Genomic DNA, 20,312 nt, shown 5'->3' on the forward strand with positions numbered 1-20,312 from the left:
AACCTTCCCAGCATACTATGACCCGAAACCCCCATTCAATGGATATCTTCTTCAACGCCGGGTCAAACATCAATTGACGCCTAGATGTCAATTTGGCCGGAGGTTGCGTGTACTCATCTTACCACACTTTACGAAGACTAAACCTCATGCCCTACGGAAGCTCAATATCAGCCATCTCACTAACTCGTTATACCCGTTCCAACCCCTTTCACCCGCCCAGGTACTGCTGACACCCCCGGACGAAGGTCCCCGTGTGAAGGGCCAACGGATACGATTGCAGGACATCATCGATGGCGAGTACGCACCGAAGAAACTCAACGGTAGTTGGATTGGACGTAAGTTGTTCAGGGAGGTACTATTTCTACGACCGCTTCATAATCTACTTAACCGTTTCTTCTTCCCGGATGTGCTGCGTTCATTTGCTGTCTGCCACGTTGATGCGAACCCGATGATAGCCGATGAATTCCTCTACCAAAACCACTGGGGAGAAATAAGTTTGCTCAACATGAATAATCTGTCGGAACGGGTTCTGATGTCCAACACGACAATGGTAAGTCAGAGTGGTGTTTAGCATTATGTACAGATTACCGGCTATATATTTGTCAGAATTTACAATAAGCTTTATGTAAACCATGTAAGTTTATCTATAGAAACAACCCTGAACATGATGTGAATCGTGTTTGAAGCAACCGTTTAAAGAATTCGTTGATTCAATTCCATTTTGTTAACAGCATCCATTAATCTTCCTGAGATGAGATTTCAATCAAAACCACACACACACACATACACACAATCTACCAACAAACTTTGCTACGCACACTTCGATGGTCAACCTCAGTATCATCATCGGATACAGCGCAACGAAGCAAGCTCCTAATCTCATCATCTAAAATCTGATTTGCAGCTGCTAGATGGGAAAAACTGTCATTCTTTTCTTAAACGCTCCAAAGCTAGGCCTCCATCACGACAGTTTCTGGGTTTTACGACTAGAATTGACTAGAACCGCACACCAAAAATGTAAGCCACCAGCTACCAGTGACACCATTTCGAGGACACTGGGGGCGAATTGTAATTAATCGTGCCACTCCACGGCTCACAAACAGGCTCATGAAACGTTGTACCTGCTGAACAAGCCACAAATCCTTCTGCTTTCGTGCCGCAAAACAACGTCACCCTGGACGGTATCATACGGCCTGTACGGTCGGTGTCGACGCAACGCGAGAGAAGGCTTAATTTAATTACATCACTTTAAAGGGACAAATTTGGGCAACATCAGCTTGAAGATGACTGGTAGGAAAATATTCAACCCCAAAAAAGCGTTGTAGAATAGGATGAAATGGATTAGAGCAAACAGAGAACCGTTGAGAGTTTGTTCGCGATGTTATTTTCGTGTCTCTGCGGAGTACGAAAGCTTCTTATCATAGCGATGATCATTTCTTACCATCCCCTCTAGTGCGTCTCCCCTTCTGTATCGTTCCCCAATTATTCATCGACACTCCCCTGCCCACCCAGAAACACTTGTTTGTGCTGATGGGTGAATAAACATTGTACACTGTACAGCTGCCAGCAGAAAGTCCCAGGGTTGAAATCTCAATCCAATTTTGCAAAGTGCAACCCGTTCAACCCGTTTGCCTGCTGCGTGGATACAAACCAACTGACGCAAGTGAACGAAAAAAAAAGGCAAACGGACAACCCAACCGTATGGACTGAATGCTAACTTGACGCGTAATAAAGATCAGACGCGAAATATTTAACACAGCGTTAAAAGTTGGGGTTTCCAACCACGAACGGTGTTGTAGCATGAGTGGCGGCTCTCTGGGGACTGTGGGTGCGGTTTTGCGTGTCCAATCCACGGGCACTATCTGACGTTCAAGTAGGCTCGTGGTGGAAGTTTATGCTTTATGTGCGAACTTCCCCAAAAAACCCAAAAGGGAACTGTCAACTAGCCGTAAAGGGGCGGCTTTTCGCTACTCACACACTCCCAGCGCAGGAAATCACTATCATCGTGCTAGTTTTTTTTTTGCTCTTCTCTGGCAACTACCAACATCAGGCCCACCCCGATGATGGACAGCCAAAGTACATTTACCCCAAAAACTTTCCCAATTACTTTCCTCCTTGTAGTGTGCAAGGAAAGGTAAACCCACGGTACTGTACCCAAGCAATGGGCAGCCCGGCCGAAACTTTCCCAGCATACTCCAAACACACGCTGGTGCCAACAACCGCCAGCATGACGAAAATGTATTGTTTATATCGTGCCCGAATGGAAATAAATAAAAAAAATATACCATGCAAGATAAAAGCTCTCCGAAGAGTTTCTTTTTTTTATTTCTGGTAGTTGTCTCACCAGCACTCAAGACGTCCGCGACGTTGTTGGGGATGGAATGTTGCAAAACCGAACAGCTGTTCGTATCAAGTTGTATCGCATCGGTCGGATAAGGTTTGGCACCCAGAGCATCATGAAGTGGTGGCCGAAGTTGTGCTCTTACTGAAATAACTTATTTTCGCTGAAAATATTGGCATCAGAGTTATTTTACCAGCGGGATTTTTGTGCTTCGCAGTGGGATTGGAGATGAAACATAAAGAACCGATGAAGCAGAGTTAGGCGAAAGTTGTTAAGAATTTGAAAGCCATGTTAAAATAAAGCAGATTGGGAGATGTATTTATATTGTAAATTTGGTGAATTTATAATGTGAATAAGTACAAGATGTTCATTAGAATTTTGGGATACAGTTTGAAAATTGCTGTAGCCTAGCTAAGGCTGTGACTTGCCAAGCAAACAAACAAAACTAGCGAGGAATCAAAATCTGATTAATATTTATAAAAAAAAGGATGGGAATTGGTAAAATTTCCCAAAATTCTTGCTAAACTTGCTGTTGTAGATAAAATTCTTGCTAGACAGCTTCTCGAACAGCTTCTGAAATAAAAAAAAAAGCTTCAAGAAATACAAATTGTAATCTATCATTTTCCTATATTTTTTAAATCTATTTGTTTTTTTTTTAATTTGACATGTCATTAGTGAGATAATTTGTTTAATAAAATAAAATAATTGAAATTAGAATTAGCTGTCATGTGCACTACTACTGCAACAATGCGAACCCGTGCAGTATGTCTTTGATCACCAGTAAACACTAATAACCTGTCATTTCCTTTCTTCTACACAGAAAACCCTTGCCCCAGTGAAATTTTCCATCTCGGCCGATCGACGGTACTTACTGCTAGCGCAAAACGTCAACAAGCTGTTCCGACACTCGTTTTTGGCACAGTACACCGTTTACGACATAACTACCAGGTGAGCGGGCGCTGCTACTTTCGGCATTAATTAAAAATCAACCTAAACTTTCTGGAATAAAACAGGGCATGAAAAACGCTACGCAAGAGACGGTTTAACAGACCGCCCTATAAAATCGAACCCTTACGCTAATATTACACTAGCCGTTCAAGACCCTTGACGTCCTAAAAGCTAACGATCACCCTCAAGCGTAACTCATTTCCCGGGGGTTTCGGGGGTGCAATGCATCCGGATGTTTGATTTGTTCGGAAAATCATTTCGTTCCTATAAAGCTTCCGTCCATCAGCGAAGCTAGCCACCAGTACCGATAACACAATCCCTTTTCGTCTACGATGGACCAAAGATGGGAAGAGCTTTAATGGACGTAGCGTATTCCGAGAGCGAAAAATTAACGGTGGCCCGAATGGCTAACAACAAAAAAAAAACAAGGGTTCCGACCCAATCCCCAAACCGGACCGGAAAACTCGTGATGACGTGCTTTTAATGGCCCATTAAACCGGAAGCCCAACTGACAGCTGCCACTGTATAGTGCGAGCAGTCCAGATCCAGTTTGTCGTTTCGTATCGTTCCCGGCCGTTCTGGATCGCTGTCCGGAGAAATAAAAATTGTTTCACGCTGTTGGATCAATTTGTGGCCTTTAAGTGACGTGACATCCGCAGACACTGGTTGGCGCGCCCGGTGCGAAACGGTTTGCTTCACTGATTGGACAATAATTCATTGATTTTTGTTGCTTCCGTACCCAGAACAGCGCTACTGGAATGGTGGGAGAAACGGTTTGTTGTATTTTTTTTGCTACTTTGTTTTCGGAATCGTAAACCGAAACCCTGCATGTTGGATGGGCCTCCGCTCAGCTGTGACCCGAGGTTGATTCTTTGCGGTGCAGCATAATGTGTTACAAGTTGATGCTGTTTATTTGACCCAGCGGGTGGTTTATTGCAGTTTCGATTCAGTCAGTAAACATCACATGTGACGGAGTAGAGCTGATGAAAATACTCATTATACTCAGTCTATTGCACAGCTACGCATATGAAGCTTGATGTACATGACGCAGCTTGTGGTTGAATAATTAAAATCATAAGTTAATAAACTACCAAATAAAAGCTGTATCATTATCATAAGCATAATCGACCTCGCTAATGTTGATGGACAGTCCGTTTAAAAGCCCACACCCTGTCAATTCCCTACGGCACTCTTCTCGCATAGCACACACAAAAACCACTATCCAACCTGACCTACCTTGGACAGCCACCGCGAACATCAAAGTCTATCTCCGCGTCCAAGCGTCCTTAAGTATATACCACGCTCGATCGATTATGATGTAATTACCGTATGCACTTTCACCGGGCAACACCAACGCAACCTAACTATTTCGCTTGAAATGGCTCTCCAATTCCAGTGAAACGATCCCGCTGACGATCAATTCGAATAATGAAGATTGGCCGTTCCTGCTGCACGCCGAATTCACTCCCAAGGGGCAAGCCATCGTGCTGGTGTACAACTACGACATCTACTATCGACCATCGGCCCGGGCTACGCAGGCCCACAGGCTGACGAAGAACGCCATACCCGGTATCGTCTACAACGGTGTACCCGATTGGCTATATGAGGGTGAGTTGAAACAGTACGGTCGAGTCGAGCAAACTTTATACTTGGTGGAGTAGAAGGCATTCGTGTTTCATGTTGCGTTTTTTTTAAATATGATGATGGTTTGCCGATTCCTAATTACCTTGTAATAATGCAGTATCCTTCTATACCCTTCCCAGCTTTCAGTGAGTAATTTTTTTCTCTTTCAGAAGTTGAGGTTATCCTAAAGCCTTAAGTAAATTTTTTTGGAGTAAATTATAAACCTCAGCCGGGAGTACTTCATATAGATATTATAAGTTAGGTTTCTCACGGATGATGGTTTTTGCGGTTGCAACTCCAATAGAATACCTAAAAGGAATAAAGTTGAATTATTAATAAATGACTAAACATAAAAATAGCACCTAAAAACCGACATTCTTGCATTGACAGTACAATATGTACTGGATGCGTCACCTTTTATAAGACGCTGGAAACTTATTTGAAGACCGAGTCAAATGAAAATGTTAAGGCCGTAAATATTTGTCGAAATCTTACCAGTTTCATTGCCATACTTTTATTAAATTGCCGCTTAAACCAACCAAAACTAATTATATCGTTACAAAGTGAGTTGCTATTTTAAAATTAATCCGTGCATTCTAATCTCCATTTATTTTTCGAACACAACAACACAATTTGCAATAACAGCATTTGCTTTCCCTAGAACAAATTTCCGCTGTTACCATAAAGGAATTCAACCGAAAGGTCAATTGCATCACATGCAAACCACCTTATTCTATAGTTGGCCATTTACTACATTGACTCTCCTATGCAATTATGTGATTTTTAATTAACTTACCATTTGGTCTAACGTCTCACTTTCTCGCTCTTCTGACCCGTATCGACGCAGAGGAAATTCTGCACACCAACAAAGCCATTTGGCTGTCCACCGATGGCCACCTGATGCTGTACACCACCTTCAACGACACGCTCGTACAGGAGCAACAGTTTGCCTGGTACGGCACGGCGACCGGTGACATCAATCTCTACCCCCAGATTCGTTCCCTACGGTAAGTGCTCGGCAACAACGTTTTTCTTTTTTTTTCTTTTTGCTGTTATGTCTCCTTCTAAAGCATCGCGAACGGAGCGGAATCAGCGCCAAGACGATGAAAGAGAATATAAATTACCCACAAAGGATAAGCCATCCGGTGGTGTCCGGAATAAAACGTAGAAAAGCTTCCCTATTAATTGCGGTTGGGGTTTTTTTGTAATGTGTTGGAAAGTGTTCGCGATGGGTTGGGGTTTTTTCCAACACACACGCACACAAACACACACACAGAGGGAAAGTCTTTCCAGTGGTCAATATTTATAATGCTCCGTGCCTTTCGCGCCACCCTTGAATAAACGGTAAAACTTGTTCGATGATGTTTCAAGGGTTAGAAGTAACATTAGCATTAAAGTCACGTATGCGTCTTCTGGCGCACAAGTTCTATTGAATCAATCGCATTGGTTACGGAGAAAAGAAAATACTCCTCCAGCGCAAACAGAACTAACTCCTCTGAACGGATCAGCTACTTAAATCATTCCGCACATTATCAACTCGTTCAAGATGTTCTTGTGCGTGCTACATGTGTCATGATTATCGACCTATCCTTTGATACGATCGACTAAACGATTAATGGTTATTTTGTTTCCAATTATCCACTTCAACTGTCATTACCCCTCGCAAAGATTGAGTATTTTTGAGATGAGATAGGAATTTTACAAAATGATTTCTATTTCAATCAAAATAAACGTTTCTGTAACAGTCCACCACAACCGTTTTCATTGGAATTACAAAAAGAGAATAAAGCAACCTGAAACAATTCCATAATGTAATGAAATTCCTGCCCGTCACCGTTAAATGTCAAATGACCTACGAAGCACCAGAATTTAATATATTTGGTGACAAGTGATTGCATGCCCGCTGTTATTCCTCACACAAAATGGAAGTACAATGCATTACATTAAACTATGTTATAAAGGTTCAAACCTGAAACTTTATATGATTTCAAAATGCGAAACCAAAGAAGGTCTTTTTATCAAACCAAAAACACCAACACACAGTTTGATGCAAAGTTATTTCATATCACACTAATGATCGCCCTTCATTGCAAGCAACATCCCCTTACAATTGGCAGTGATGAGAAATACATATCCATTACGAGTTGCTTCCATCTCCTGCTCACTTCACTGTTCTCCCGTGCTCTGTACAATAGCAAATTCACAACATAAAGATGCCCTGAAAGAGTTTGAACCGTAGAGCTGATAAGGAATCGGTCTTTTCTTCCGGAACCCTGTTCGATTTCAATTACGCCAAACATTTTCCCTCACTATCTTCATTGCCATCGTTGAACCATTTCGCTTTTGTTACATCGATTGCTGGCTAATAAAAGGAAGAGTATCAACAAAAAAAAACTCACACGCTGCAACAACGCTATTGCTTCCCTCACCATTATCTGCTACTTTATGCGCTTTACCTTCCGGGCACTCGAAGAATTCTTTCACAAACTTTCCCATCTTGAAACGCGCGCTATTTGGTCTTTAAATTGTCAGGAGATGATCTTTAATACTAACATTTCGCCAAACTCTTACGCGAACCTCTGCTTGGTGGCATCAGATCATTTTTGTTTTTCAATTTCCTTTTCATTTACACGTTGGAAAAATGGCGTCTCACTGTATCACTGCAAGGAAATATTTTCTTGTTTGGTGTTGTACTTTTCCATTTTGTTTTCCACTGTTTCACTCCCAAATGCTTTCATTTCGATAGGGCATGAGCATATTGCCTTGGTATGCGTCACTGCCACACGGTAACCAACCTGATGATTCCATTACCCACGCACATTACCCGACCTTGGCCACATCGTCTTGTGTGCGGCGCTGTTTCACTTCTTCCGGTACGCAGACAGACAGATGCCTTCCCCGTTACATCCTTTGATGCTTGCATCCGTTCGTCATCCGGTACAAAATCCGGCCACCGTGCCGAGCCATTTGTGTGCCATCCTTTCGACGCGTTGCCTCCCGTTCACTCCGTTTATGTGCGAAAACATTACATCGGTGAAGCTCATCTTAAAGCGGTACTTACTGTGTTACACGTCGGGGAAAGCATCGTAAAAAGAATAAGCACTGAAGGACATACCATTTTTCACACATCCATCCCATCCGCTAGCAACCACTCACAAGGACATTATCTTTTTTTTTCCAGTACCTTCATCTGATGAGCAGGCGTGTTACTTTACTTCACGGCCTCCCTTGTTTGGATGCTTACTATAACATCCATCCAATCCTCCCAATACTCCCGAGCGGAACTTTTGCATACGAGCAACTTAAAATCCTTTACGTGAACGCCTTTCCTGTTTTGCACAAGGACACGCCCAGCACACAATCACATTGTAACCCAGCGTATGGATGAATGGTCCTAACGTGTCCGCCACGCTTATCCTTGCCACTTTGTCTCGTTGCTTTGGATCCGGCAGAGCAAAAAAAAACGGGTTGCCTTCAAAAACGATCACCTTCGCAGTGTAGCAGTAGCAACAAACAACAACAGCTACCAAAAAAATAACCAAAAGCAAAATCTTTTCAACTTTTCTTTGGAACGTCAAGGATCACAATTGATTCTGCTGTAGATCGCCCTGCTGCGCATCGCCCTTTTCAGTGCCAAACGATGCCATTAAAGGATAAAACAGAAGTCCTAAATGACGTCGTTTGCGCTGCTTATGATTTCCTGTTCCGCCTGTTCTTGGGCTTAGCACATCGAGTGGAGATGCAGGGAAAAAAGTAGATTCACTTTTGCACACAATCCTTTCCGTCCGTTTGTGCGCGTAGTTTTTTCAAAGGTCAGAATGTTGCCTTGAAATGTAAAAGATCGATTGTGTAATCTGGGCATGTAATAGTTTTCCTGGATGATTCAACGGCTGATTTTGGTGAGAAGATTTCTTTTCCATTTTATTAGTTACTTTTAAGCTTTTTAGTGACTTTAAATTCGCGTTTGGCTATAGTGTCTCTGTTTCCTTGTGATTTATGTATTGATTTATGTATTTATGTATTGAATACAGGAAACGTGTTTGGAACTTAGAACTGGTTTGCTTCCTTGTTAGTTCATTTACCGACTGTTCACAATAAGTAAAAGAACTTTTGTAATTTAAGCCTTATATTTTCCTATCTTAAGTTTACTCATATATTCAGTTCTAAAAAATACATTATTTTCCAGAAGTGATGATGTTGAATTATAATAATGTAAAAGTTAAATTCATTGAAAATTCATTTACATACCCTGTCTCGTATAATCGATAACTCAAACGTCGACACCATACTTGTTGTTGATTGAACTCTTGATTTTGTTCACAAGTAACCTAAGCCTATAAGTTGTTTATAATAAAGAATAAATACTAAAAGCAAAATTCTAAAACAAACTGTAACAATTCACTTGTTGGTTAAATATTAATGTAAACCTTCAAAAAATAATCAAAAGTTCAAGGTTATCTATTATATGAAAAGTTCGTTAAAGTTCAATACATCCACTGAACTGTAGCGTTTTAATAAAATAATTTATCTCTTCGTATGTTACTTATTTCGTAAATTGGCCCAACCAGATTACTTTTTAAATTGAAATTTCGAGGTAGATTATTAAATTCCTTTTGTTTAAATTAACTTAACTCTATTTCATTCTGCTATTTAATTTTAATTTGATGTCACTCAAGAAATTTCACTACCGAAAGCGCTTTGTTGAGTATTAAACAGTTACTTACATTCTATCCTTTGCAGATCTACAAACAGGAAAGAACCATGAAACAAAAGCATCAAAATATCTCGGATGCCGTGTTTAATTTCATGTTTATGTAGCACAGTTCAGCTGAGCGCAAAATTACTTGTGCTGTTTTTGTACATTAGCTCTTATCAATATCGCATTTTGTTCGCGTCTTATCCTGGAAAACGCTTCTGTTTTGTCATTGCTTTTCTTTTCCATTCTTCATCAAGTTTCTATTTGCATTCCTCAATCAGATTCGACAATGGTGGAATGATGGGTCGCTGCATATCTTCACCGAAGCCGGTGTTGTAAGAAACCTGAGAAGCCGGTGCTCCTCCATATTCTTTGGCGCGAAGTATTCGCAATGAGCCCGAAGCAAGAGGGAGTTCCCCATAAGCCCGATACAACCTTGAACAGGGTCGTGATCCTGATAAGTGGAAAAAAAATACGAAAAACGACCCATCATCAGCAATATTCCCGGTCCGTAAGCAAGACAAACGGAAGAGAATGGAATTTCAATACAAAAACTACAGCCTTTTCCCTGCCGAACGGGTATTATCCTTTCATCTGGAAGCCTTTTCTTTGTATATTTATCCCTTTTTTTGCTAAACATCCATGAACAAATGCTTGATGTTCGCGTGAGCTGGGATGCTTCCCGCCAAGGAAACTCATTCGAACTCGTTCCTTACCCGTACTCCCATTGTCACTGAGAAGTTCATCGGAGTCCCAGCGATTCGCCTTAGCGATTTGATCCCTTTTTTCCATCCATGTAACCCTTGGTTACCTCTCGGAAATGACACATGTGAGTGAATTATTTAGAATATGCTTCTGAATGGAAACCCATAAATAACGCAAATGAAAAATGACCAGCACTTGGGGTGGGCTGGCAAGGACAATCGCGGGAAGAAAAGCTTCCTGCAGCAGAAGCTTCATACGTCTCTGGGTGGAATGCGCAGAATGTGCTCTCGGTAACGATCTGTGCGATTTACGTTTGACAAATCGCACCCTGGCTGATCCGCATTTGTGGGACAACAGCGAAAAGGATAAGCTACTGGCAATGCTGGTTTAGTACATACACAAACATAACGAAATGGACTGTAATGTGCAGGCATGCATGCTGTCCCCGACGTGTGGTCTAATATCTGCAAAAACCAATGGGTATCCAATATAGAAACCAAACGATTATTTATCATTTGTATTTAGCCTTTTCCGGCACATGTCGTGATGTTGGTTTGATGATATCCATTATTTTCGTGCTATGTTCGAACCAATGCAACACCATTTTGAGGAAAATTATGATTGCTGACGAAAGTGTACACAACGGTAGCAAATAAATTGCAACGCAATTTGTTCCATTTCGGGCTATTAACAATGTTGAGTGGTTTATAGTTTATAAAGATTTGTGAATGTGCTTATTTTGGCCCTGTGCAAAGCTGTGCCAAGGTAATATTCGTATTAATATTATAATTAGTGTATAAAATATAAAATATCTGATTGATTTAAAATAATCCCTGCAATTGTAAATATTTGTTTGTCCATCGTTAGCAAAACAGCAACTAAAATCGACTTTTGCATAATCTTAATTTGCATTGAAATGAACCTGTTAAAGCTCGCTAGTGTTTAACCCTTAAAGTACTCGCACTGCTCGTACACTTACTTGATATCAGCCACTCCGCTTTATCGCGTTATCCACGCTCTCCCGTCTGCTGCGTTGAGTCACCGTGCCCTGTTGTTAGCCGTGTTCATTTCCGGAAGAATGATCAGCACAAACATAATCGTTAGGTTACAGCTTTACACTACACAAAAGGTGCCAACCGGCATCGACCGTGCACACCGATCGCCTGCAATGTTCCAATGCGCAATGTGATGGAAAGTTAACGAAGGTGAAAATTTGTTTGTCACATCTGGTGCGTTCTGTTTGTTTTTACATTTTCTAACGCACATAGTACGGTATTTGTTGGAAAGGGTTTTGGTAGTTGTTAATTAACTTTATCGAACGACGTGCTTCAGAGCACTGCAAATACTAATTTACTCTTCGTAGGCAAATGTTAAATAAAGCACATTTAAATAAGCTGTGCTTTAAAGGACGGAATTTATTCAAACGGGAAATTGAAATAATTTTATGCATCTTTAAAAGGTCAGGAAAGAGGAATTTTCTTGCAGGCCTTCCATTGATAATTAGCTACTTTGATAACTTTACAAAAGCTCTCTTATCACTTACCTGTGGTCGTTTGTTTTAAATTGCTTCATTAAACGGTGAACATGTTAAGAGTATCACATGTCTTACACTGCTCTGGTACTATTACCATTGATGAATAATTTATTCACTTCCCTCCAATACACCAACCAACTGCACACTGTCTAATTATTAATGAGATTAATAGTTCTCCTGTGTGTTCTTCTGATATTGCTTCATCGGTGAGGGAAGATCATCTGAGGCTCTCTTCTGCCTTTAAGCAAAATTTCGGAATGCTGGAACTGTCACTGAAACGCTCCGAGCTACTACCCGGAAACTTAAAGTAAACTAAATTCCTACCGCAGTACTTTTCGCCAGCTTATCAAACTCTTTGTTCGTATCAATTTAAAATCGTGTTGGCCTACGTTAGCATAGCAAACAGGACGTGGCTAACGCGGGCGCATGAAACAATGACAAAATCATCCAGTAAACGGTCAAACCTTCATCAGAATTGGAAATGTGGGAAGACACTCCTCCCAATTTCAACTCTAACTTCTGATGATAGTAATTTACTGGCTTCAGACCCGTCGAGTTTTGTCGTGCCGAATCAAGTACTTAATTTCACTAATTGGAAGCTACCTCAAACTCATCAATGCCCTTACGAACGAAAATTCAGCGCGAACGATCTGTTCGTTGAAGGAATACGTGAAACTGTTCAAATATTTACATTGCATGCACAGTTGTGAAAGTCGTTTCGTGACAAACGTATCTCGCTGAGAGGACTGTGATGTTCAAGAAATGTTCCGCCAACAGTGTTAACTTGTGGTTTGTATTGCTGTCTTGTACATGATCTATGTTAGATTTCTATCGCGTGTAATCAAAAACAGAATAATTTCAAAATTGCTGGTATTCTGTATGTTGCTTTACATTTAATATGAAACATCAAGTTTCTACGTCTCGTCAAATTTTGAGGCAAACATCCTTCATAGCATGAAAACTTAGCAACCACCTCCAGGTCACACAATGGGAAAACCATTCGTCTAAAATTTATGCTCTTTACAGCTGCATCGGATGGATTGCTATTGATATATTGTACAAATCGCAACCACTTTTGTGTAAGTCGGATTTAATTTATGCCTGCAAAATTCCACAACTGGTGCCGTTTTGTTCTTCGAGTTCGCGACCGTAAACGTTATGATTCAATTCGTGCCAATCGCTCCCGCCCAAAAACACGTCGCCACTAATGAAACAATGGCAGCGTGCAAAGTTGTGCTGGAAATTGATAGCTTTCGCTCCTGTGCCGGATCTGTGTCGGTTATTATCGTGCCTCCACCAACCAACCCAGGAAGGAAAGGGACGCTTCTGCAAACTGCAATAAAATCACAGCCATTTTGCTATTTCACCCAGTCCGGTTCGCCTACCACTCGGAATCGGAGTGAACGGAAGCACAGCGAGCCGCGGTGGATGCTGCAGTCGGCTGGATGGATAAACTTTTCTAAAACCATGTTACCCACGCGCAAGGCGTTTGCGTGAGTGGCGGAAGCAAAACGGCAAAGTTCAAATGGTGCTTTTTTTCCATGCGGGAAACAGCATAAAAGTAGCTCCCAACTTCGATGGAGCAACTTTTCATCGTTTTTCGTTTGCCTCGCTGGTTAAGCTTTAAAATGTGCACTTCCGTTTCGTTTGGCTGAAGGGTTTTTCCATTTCCCTGCTACAGCCTGCATTGGAAGTGCATGAGGGAGTCATTCTACTTGCACATGGCTACTGTAACGCATTGGCAGTCGTTGCTCGTTGTTTTTTCTTAGTTGGTGGCGTGCTAGAATATACAAGTGTGATCCACAGGGTAAACCATTTTATCCTTCCTATCGTACCGTAGCTGTCGTAAACATTGGAATCATATCGTACCGAATCCTTCTTACTCTTTGAACAATAATCTTAACCGTTGTTATAGCAGCCTTTTATGACGATGAGCGCGTGCACTTGATCATATTAATGAGAAAACTCCTCTACTCTTTCACTCGTCCACAGATATCCCAAACCGGGTACCAGCAATCCGACGGTCACACTCAACGTTGCCGATCTGACCGACCCGAAAACCATTCGGATGAACAAACTTACACCGCCACCGATTCTACTCAATCAGTAAGTATACTCCAGTGGTAAAAAGAATGAATAAAAACACTCGCGAACAAGTTTCATCAAAGATCATAAAAAAACTCCTGCGTATCACTTCCCACGGCACTTTACAGCCTGTCGAAATCTTCAGGGCACAACCCTTCTGTACTTTTGCGGTTTTATTACAAACAAATGATTGAATGATATGTAAATCGCACGCTGGTGCATAGCATACATAATGGGTGAAAACAGAAAACATTTGAACTGAAATCAAAACAAAAACTAAAATGGATATGAAGTGGATGATCTTTTTTATGTGATGAAAACGGAATGAATATTTCATCGCATATTCATTCAGATCTAGACGAATACATTTAACGCGTACACCAGTTTGACACAAAAAAAAAACAAATCCTGCATTATAACAGCATATAAATAATATAAAAACATAACTAATATAAAAATTTCATTTTGCAAATGGATTCTGGGGCACATAACTCTGAATAGTTAAGTACAAAAATCGTCATGATACACAAATATGAAGGACATTTTCTATTCAGCATAAGTTTGTCCTCCATTATATTAATACCACATAGCATGGAATTGTGGACGTTATATTTGACTTTGAATAATTTTCCAGTTTTGTCTAGATCCCGCCAACATTTGAACAATAAAAGTTTAAACAAAAAACTCTTAAAAGCAAACAGTAGATAATAATAATAGGTATTTGATGGTCCATCGACTAACGCATGGTGTTAATCCCTACAATTATCCGGATTCGTAATAAACACAAGACTGCTATATCCGATCAGAAAACATATGCTTTTAAAAATAGTGCATGTCATATCGAGCCTTAATGTCTACACAATTTGGAATATGCATTGTGCTATGTTTCAAAAATTTGTTTCAATAGTGGGCCTATCAGAACAAATAATAGACTGCAATAATCAGCACTTTACGGACATCAAAAATAATAACATAATAGAGTCACATCCATTCCAAAACGAAACATAGACCAAGGTGTTGTGCATGCTTAGTATATAAACTCATGCTAGTATACTCATTGTTTCACATCAGTAAAAATGGACAACCGTGCCGCATTGATCTTCTTCACTATAGCAATCCAACTAGCGCTAGTTTTTGGACATACGAAACTTAAACCCGTGGAGGAACCGTTGTTAGTAACACAAGTGACACATGCACTAGAATCTATCTTTGCTGCAGTGCGAGATCCACAGCCCATCATCATCGTTCATCTCTTTGCACAACAGTTTGCCGCTCCGTTTACTACCGAACTACTCCGATCGACAAGCGCCTTTGTGAATCCTTTACTCTTTAGCAACCAATCATCGGTTTGGAATGGGTTGTTTGACGAAAAACGGGTACTTTACATGGCAAAAGTGTGCATCGTATTCAAGAATAGCATCATTGACGATATGCCCCCGTACGAGCTGTTTCGCTACACTCACCATCCGTTCTGGGATCATAACGCGTATCTAGTGATTTTATTCCAACGTGACGCACCATCGAACAAGAAGCATGTCCTCAGTACGGTACTTCATGCATATAAAATGCTTGGACTCTACCGAATATTGTTTTTGAGCGTGGATATACACTCAGCAACGTTTAGCATGCTCACCATCAACCCGTTCACGAACCATACGCGAACGCTGACGGCAAGTGAAACTAACTTCTCATCCTTGTTCCCCGATTATTTGGTCGATCTGCAAGGTTTCAAATACTCGATCGTATCCGCTGCTCATGAACCTTTGTTGATTGCCGGAAAGCTCTATGGTGTGGAGACCGATTTGATGCGTGACATTGTCTGTCACCAGAACGCTACTTATCGGCTATTGATCACGCGGGACATTTCGGATGCTTTCGCTAAAGATGGGTCCGGAGATCTTGCATTATCGAAGGCATTTCTGAATGGTATTAGCGTCCGGAAATATCGCGGCATACCCACACACGGTGGTATCTGCGTTCACATACCGCTCGGAGATGTGATAAGCTTGATCAATTTCTTCATCAAACCGTTCCACTATGACATCTGGATATGTGTGATTGCAAGTATTACGATTATACTGTTGGTGAAAATTATTTCACCGAAAAGGATCTCCCTAAACGTGGGATTCTTTTTCGGTGAAACACCAGGCAATTGGGCACGCTTTAGCGGGTACGATCGCATCCTGATCGTAATGCTTGCGCTACTTATCCTGTTCTGTCACACAATTTACGAGAGTCAAATACTATCTTTGATCGCACTGCGTGTGTTTGAGAAGCGCATCGACACGCTGGATGAACTGCTTGCTGTTGATTATTACTTAATTACACGCCCAATCGTGCTACAATTTGTACTTTCCATCTTACCAGAGCTAAAACATCGCGTAATTTCAACTGCTGATCTAAAAAAGTATTACGATGACTATGAAGCTAATTCTGAGCGAGTTGCGTTTCTGGTACCATGCTCTTATCGAGTGTACGCAAGCTTTCAAATCGATCCCCTGGGTGGAAGGTATTACATCATGCGAGACAATTTCATTCCGATGCTGGAGTTTCTCAGTTTCCATCCCTACACAATACTGGAGCTGAAATATCGCACCTATCGGCAGTATCTTCTACAAGGAGGACATTACGATCACTACAAAAATTGGTACGATCATCTTGAGCAGCAAATGGTTCGCAAGATTACGACTGATCAACAAGCGGGGGTCCTCAAAACAGACACACTGAAAGCCATTTTTCTGCTCTATCTGTATGGCACTGCGGCCGGTGGGATTTTGTTTGCGATGGAAAATATGTTACATTTCTATCTCACGTTCAGAACAAAGCCTACAAAATGGTGCAAGAAGTTGCTTACTTTTGTCACCAAAAAGTCAAAAACTGTTGCAAGATTAAATGAAAGACGTTAATATTACTGCACTCTCACGATTTTCAAATCGTCATATCAAAAAGCCTTGAATCACAACTGAACATGATATTTGTGCTAACTTTATCTCTTTTTGAAGCTAGAACTTGTATAGAATACTGTTTTACCTTGAAAGAAATATGACTATTTGCAAGAATGCTTATAAAACCTGAATAAAATGTGTGCAAACATAAAACATAAGTGGCCCTTACAAGAATCTTTATCGACTAAAGTAAATACAACTTGTAACCCGGCCTCGAACAAACTGCAGCGCAATTAATCGTTCGCACAATATCAACAAAGGATTCCTGCTTTTCCTGCAGCGCATTTTTGGCAGTAAACGATCGGCAAGAGCCACATAACAAGCTGCTTTGTAACACAATCTTTCACGTTGATTATTAGGATGTGCTGTGCACACCAAACTTGCTACACTCGCTGCAGCGTAAACGAAAGCGTAACAAAACTCAAAAACAAATACGAACTTTCCGTTCAATTGAAATATTTCACTCGTTGCTGTACCGCCGGTGAAGATAGACCGCGGGCTGCATATCGATCCACAAGTTTCCATCAGCACGATCCCTTCAATCTCCCATGGGAGACCGGCGAGAAACGAGCGGCAATCGTTCATTTACATGAGGTTCCTGCTCCGACACAGTGTCTCACTGCTATTTCGCGCTTTCGACAATTGATGATGGCATCGCGAAATTTTCGTCAGCAAAATGAGCAAAGTTGCAAATGAATTAGTGAGCAGTTTGGGCAAACAACTTTCGACAAAGTCGTCACTGGCTTACCTTTTAACACGGCGACCAGCAGGATAAAATGTTGTACGTCAAAAAAACGTGCTATACAATGTGCTATTCAATGTATTGTTTCATGTTTTTCATTTGGCGGTAAATAAAATTCCAATCACTGCTCCAAACACCAATGTTTTAAGGCTGTCAGCAACTTCATTCTTACTCTATTAATCTACTGCACATTCGATTCCGATAACCGACCCACCTAACGAACTGTCCCATCTGTTTACTTTTGTTTCTTCCTGCACGCAGAGAGCATTACTTTACCAGCGCGTCCTGGGTGTCACCGTCGGAGGTCAGCGTAGTTTGGATGAACCGGCCCCAGAACCTGTCGGTCGTGACGCTGTGCAAAAGCCCGATGTGGTACTGTCAGGAGGTAATTTGTCTTCCAAACAGCATTATCTTTTGCCCATTCGCTTCCCAATTTTCCCCGACGGTGGTCGACGGACAATCATTTGCCTTCACTGCTTGTCGGGTTTTTCGGGTCGCCCCATAAGACGTGTGGCAAGGGAGAAATCCCGGCGAATGGCTTTATTCCAATCTCTGGTCACAGACGGCGTAACAAACGAAGCGAACTACAACGGCGACACCAACCGTCACAGATCAAATGCATACGACTAAATCTCACCGAGATACTTAACATCCAGTCTACGCTCCCACTAAGCGCCCCTAGTGACCTCTGCAGCGAAACGTTGTTTGAAGAGCTAAATCGTCCCAGTGCCAGCATTTCCTCAAACGATTCATGTGCCTGGCACGCAAGAACGTGAAATGCCCCAAATGTTACGTACGAACGTGGGACTTGAGAATGTGAAAAAGCTCAACAATCGAGCGTGGAGCGTTGTCTGTGTGCCTGTGTGAATCTCGGATAGTGACCGCAGTGCATTTCAACTGTGAAATTGAAACAATAAATCTCTGACCATCGTTTTGGTCAGCAGGTCCAGGGCGCGTGAAATGGGACAGTGTGACAGGTGCGAAAGCAGCAGCACACTGTAAAATGGATTCGAGCGGCCAATCAAACCGTACCCATTTCACCACGGCTGCATTCATCGCGTATCTCACCATGGCAAACCACAACCTAACGACACTACGCTTTTTTGTTTGTTTTCCTCCGCGAAAGGAAAACTGTAAAGTAAGGAGCTTTAGTGACGCAAAGCTTCCTTCACTACGAACAAGGATTAGCGTCGGTCCGTGGGTGCAGCGGTGTAAGGATGGGTACCTGCAGTATCCGACCACTAACCCGAATCGCTAGATCAAAGCCACCGACCCGTAAGGACGGATGAATGGACAGACGCTAAAAGCGACATCATCCACTTTGCAATGTTTGTGAATTAAGCAGGATTTATTCGAGTGCGTCTCATTGCTTACCCTGTCACCGTTTCTTCCCTCTACCCCTCCGCTACAGACACACCGGATTAGTGGCGATGGACGTGGCTGGGTCGACGAGATGTCTGTACCGTTCTTCAGCCTTAATGGCAGCTCGTACATTGCCATCTCACCGCTGCGCGATGGTTCCGCAGGTAGGTTCTGAATGTGTGCTTTTGGATTTTTTATTTCATTTGCTGGTTAGAAGGCACACACGTGTGTGTGTGTGTGTGATTTTCTTTTAGCATACAGTAACATCCGGTACCGGAAGTTAAGACACTTCCCTTTAGCATATGAGAGTCTGCACGCTTCCGATACTTTACGAAGCTCGTGTGTATTAATTATTTAGGCTTTTGCATAATGCATCACTTCCCTGGAGCTGTGTACTAATTTGTATGTTAGCTCAATTACAAAATGGCGTCAGCAAAATGGACTAAAACGTTTACATCATTTTTCATTAAAGTTTAATTTAAACAAAATGCTTCAAATTTCCATTCTTAATGTGCATTAAATAAATTATTCGAAAAAGATATTAAATATATTATAAAAATAAAATAATTTATATAAAATTTAAGTATCATTAAACAACACGTTTGATGACGTCTTGTTGATCTGATTTGGACACCAAAAAAATGAAAATAAAGTCTAAATAATGCTTCTGACGAACCATAGAACAACCACCCTCTAAAAGCATTGTCGATGTACACTCTAATGCCAAAGATATGTCATCTTGCCAATTTGTACCGCAAATGCATACACTTAGCCCCAGTGTGCCATAGAAGCCATACGTTTTCCTTTAACGGACAGGCACATCATTCATTCGGGTTCGACTGGTGGACCACAAATAAAAATAAAATACTCTAAGATACACACACACACACACGTGCAACCTTTCTTTCGCACTCTCTGCGCACATACCAGCAAACCGAAGATGGATGTTCCGTTTGATCCGTTTCGGTTCCGGCTTTCGAAGTTTCTCCGAGGATTTAGCTCATTATTCAGCCACTCCATTATCCTTGTACATATGATATCCTCCTTCTTCCCGGCTCTTGCTGCTTCCGTTTGCTGGCGCAGGACACTTTCGGCACCTGGTCCACGTACACATTGGCAAAAAGCGCATCATACCGTTGACTCATGGCCGGTTCGAGGTTAATAAAATTCTCCACTGGGATCAGGCGAACAACTTCGTGTAAGTTGACCGAACTCCGATAAAGCTGCCGCAGTTGCAGTGTGGAAGCGTGCGGTTCGGTGTAATTTATGAACGGTTTTATTTATTTTCTCCCCCTTGCTCGGCCACCTCCTTCCTGTTGCGGGAAACTTTA

General features: G+C 41.6%; 1 protein-coding gene across 1 annotated transcript in view; it reads left to right on the top strand.

Moving 5' to 3' along the window:
- Positions 1-20,312, top strand: part of LOC128712445 (venom dipeptidyl peptidase 4) — a 67,623-nt gene that overhangs the window by 43,757 nt on the left and 3,554 nt on the right. Inside the window, exons 3-11 of the mRNA XM_053807338.1 lie at positions 221-335; positions 456-550; positions 3,162-3,289; positions 4,686-4,897; positions 5,760-5,919; positions 13,840-13,953; positions 17,881-18,004; positions 19,031-19,145; positions 20,065-20,179. Coding sequence (XP_053663313.1) covers positions 221-335; positions 456-550; positions 3,162-3,289; positions 4,686-4,897; positions 5,760-5,919; positions 13,840-13,953; positions 17,881-18,004; positions 19,031-19,145; positions 20,065-20,179 — 1,178 coding nt within the window. The remainder of the gene's footprint in view (positions 1-220; positions 336-455; positions 551-3,161; positions 3,290-4,685; positions 4,898-5,759; positions 5,920-13,839; positions 13,954-17,880; positions 18,005-19,030; positions 19,146-20,064; positions 20,180-20,312) is intronic.

Source organism: Anopheles marshallii, chromosome 3, assembly GCF_943734725.1.
Source record: "Anopheles marshallii chromosome 3, idAnoMarsDA_429_01, whole genome shotgun sequence".
NCBI classification, from domain to species: Eukaryota; Metazoa; Arthropoda; class Insecta; order Diptera; family Culicidae; genus Anopheles; species Anopheles marshallii.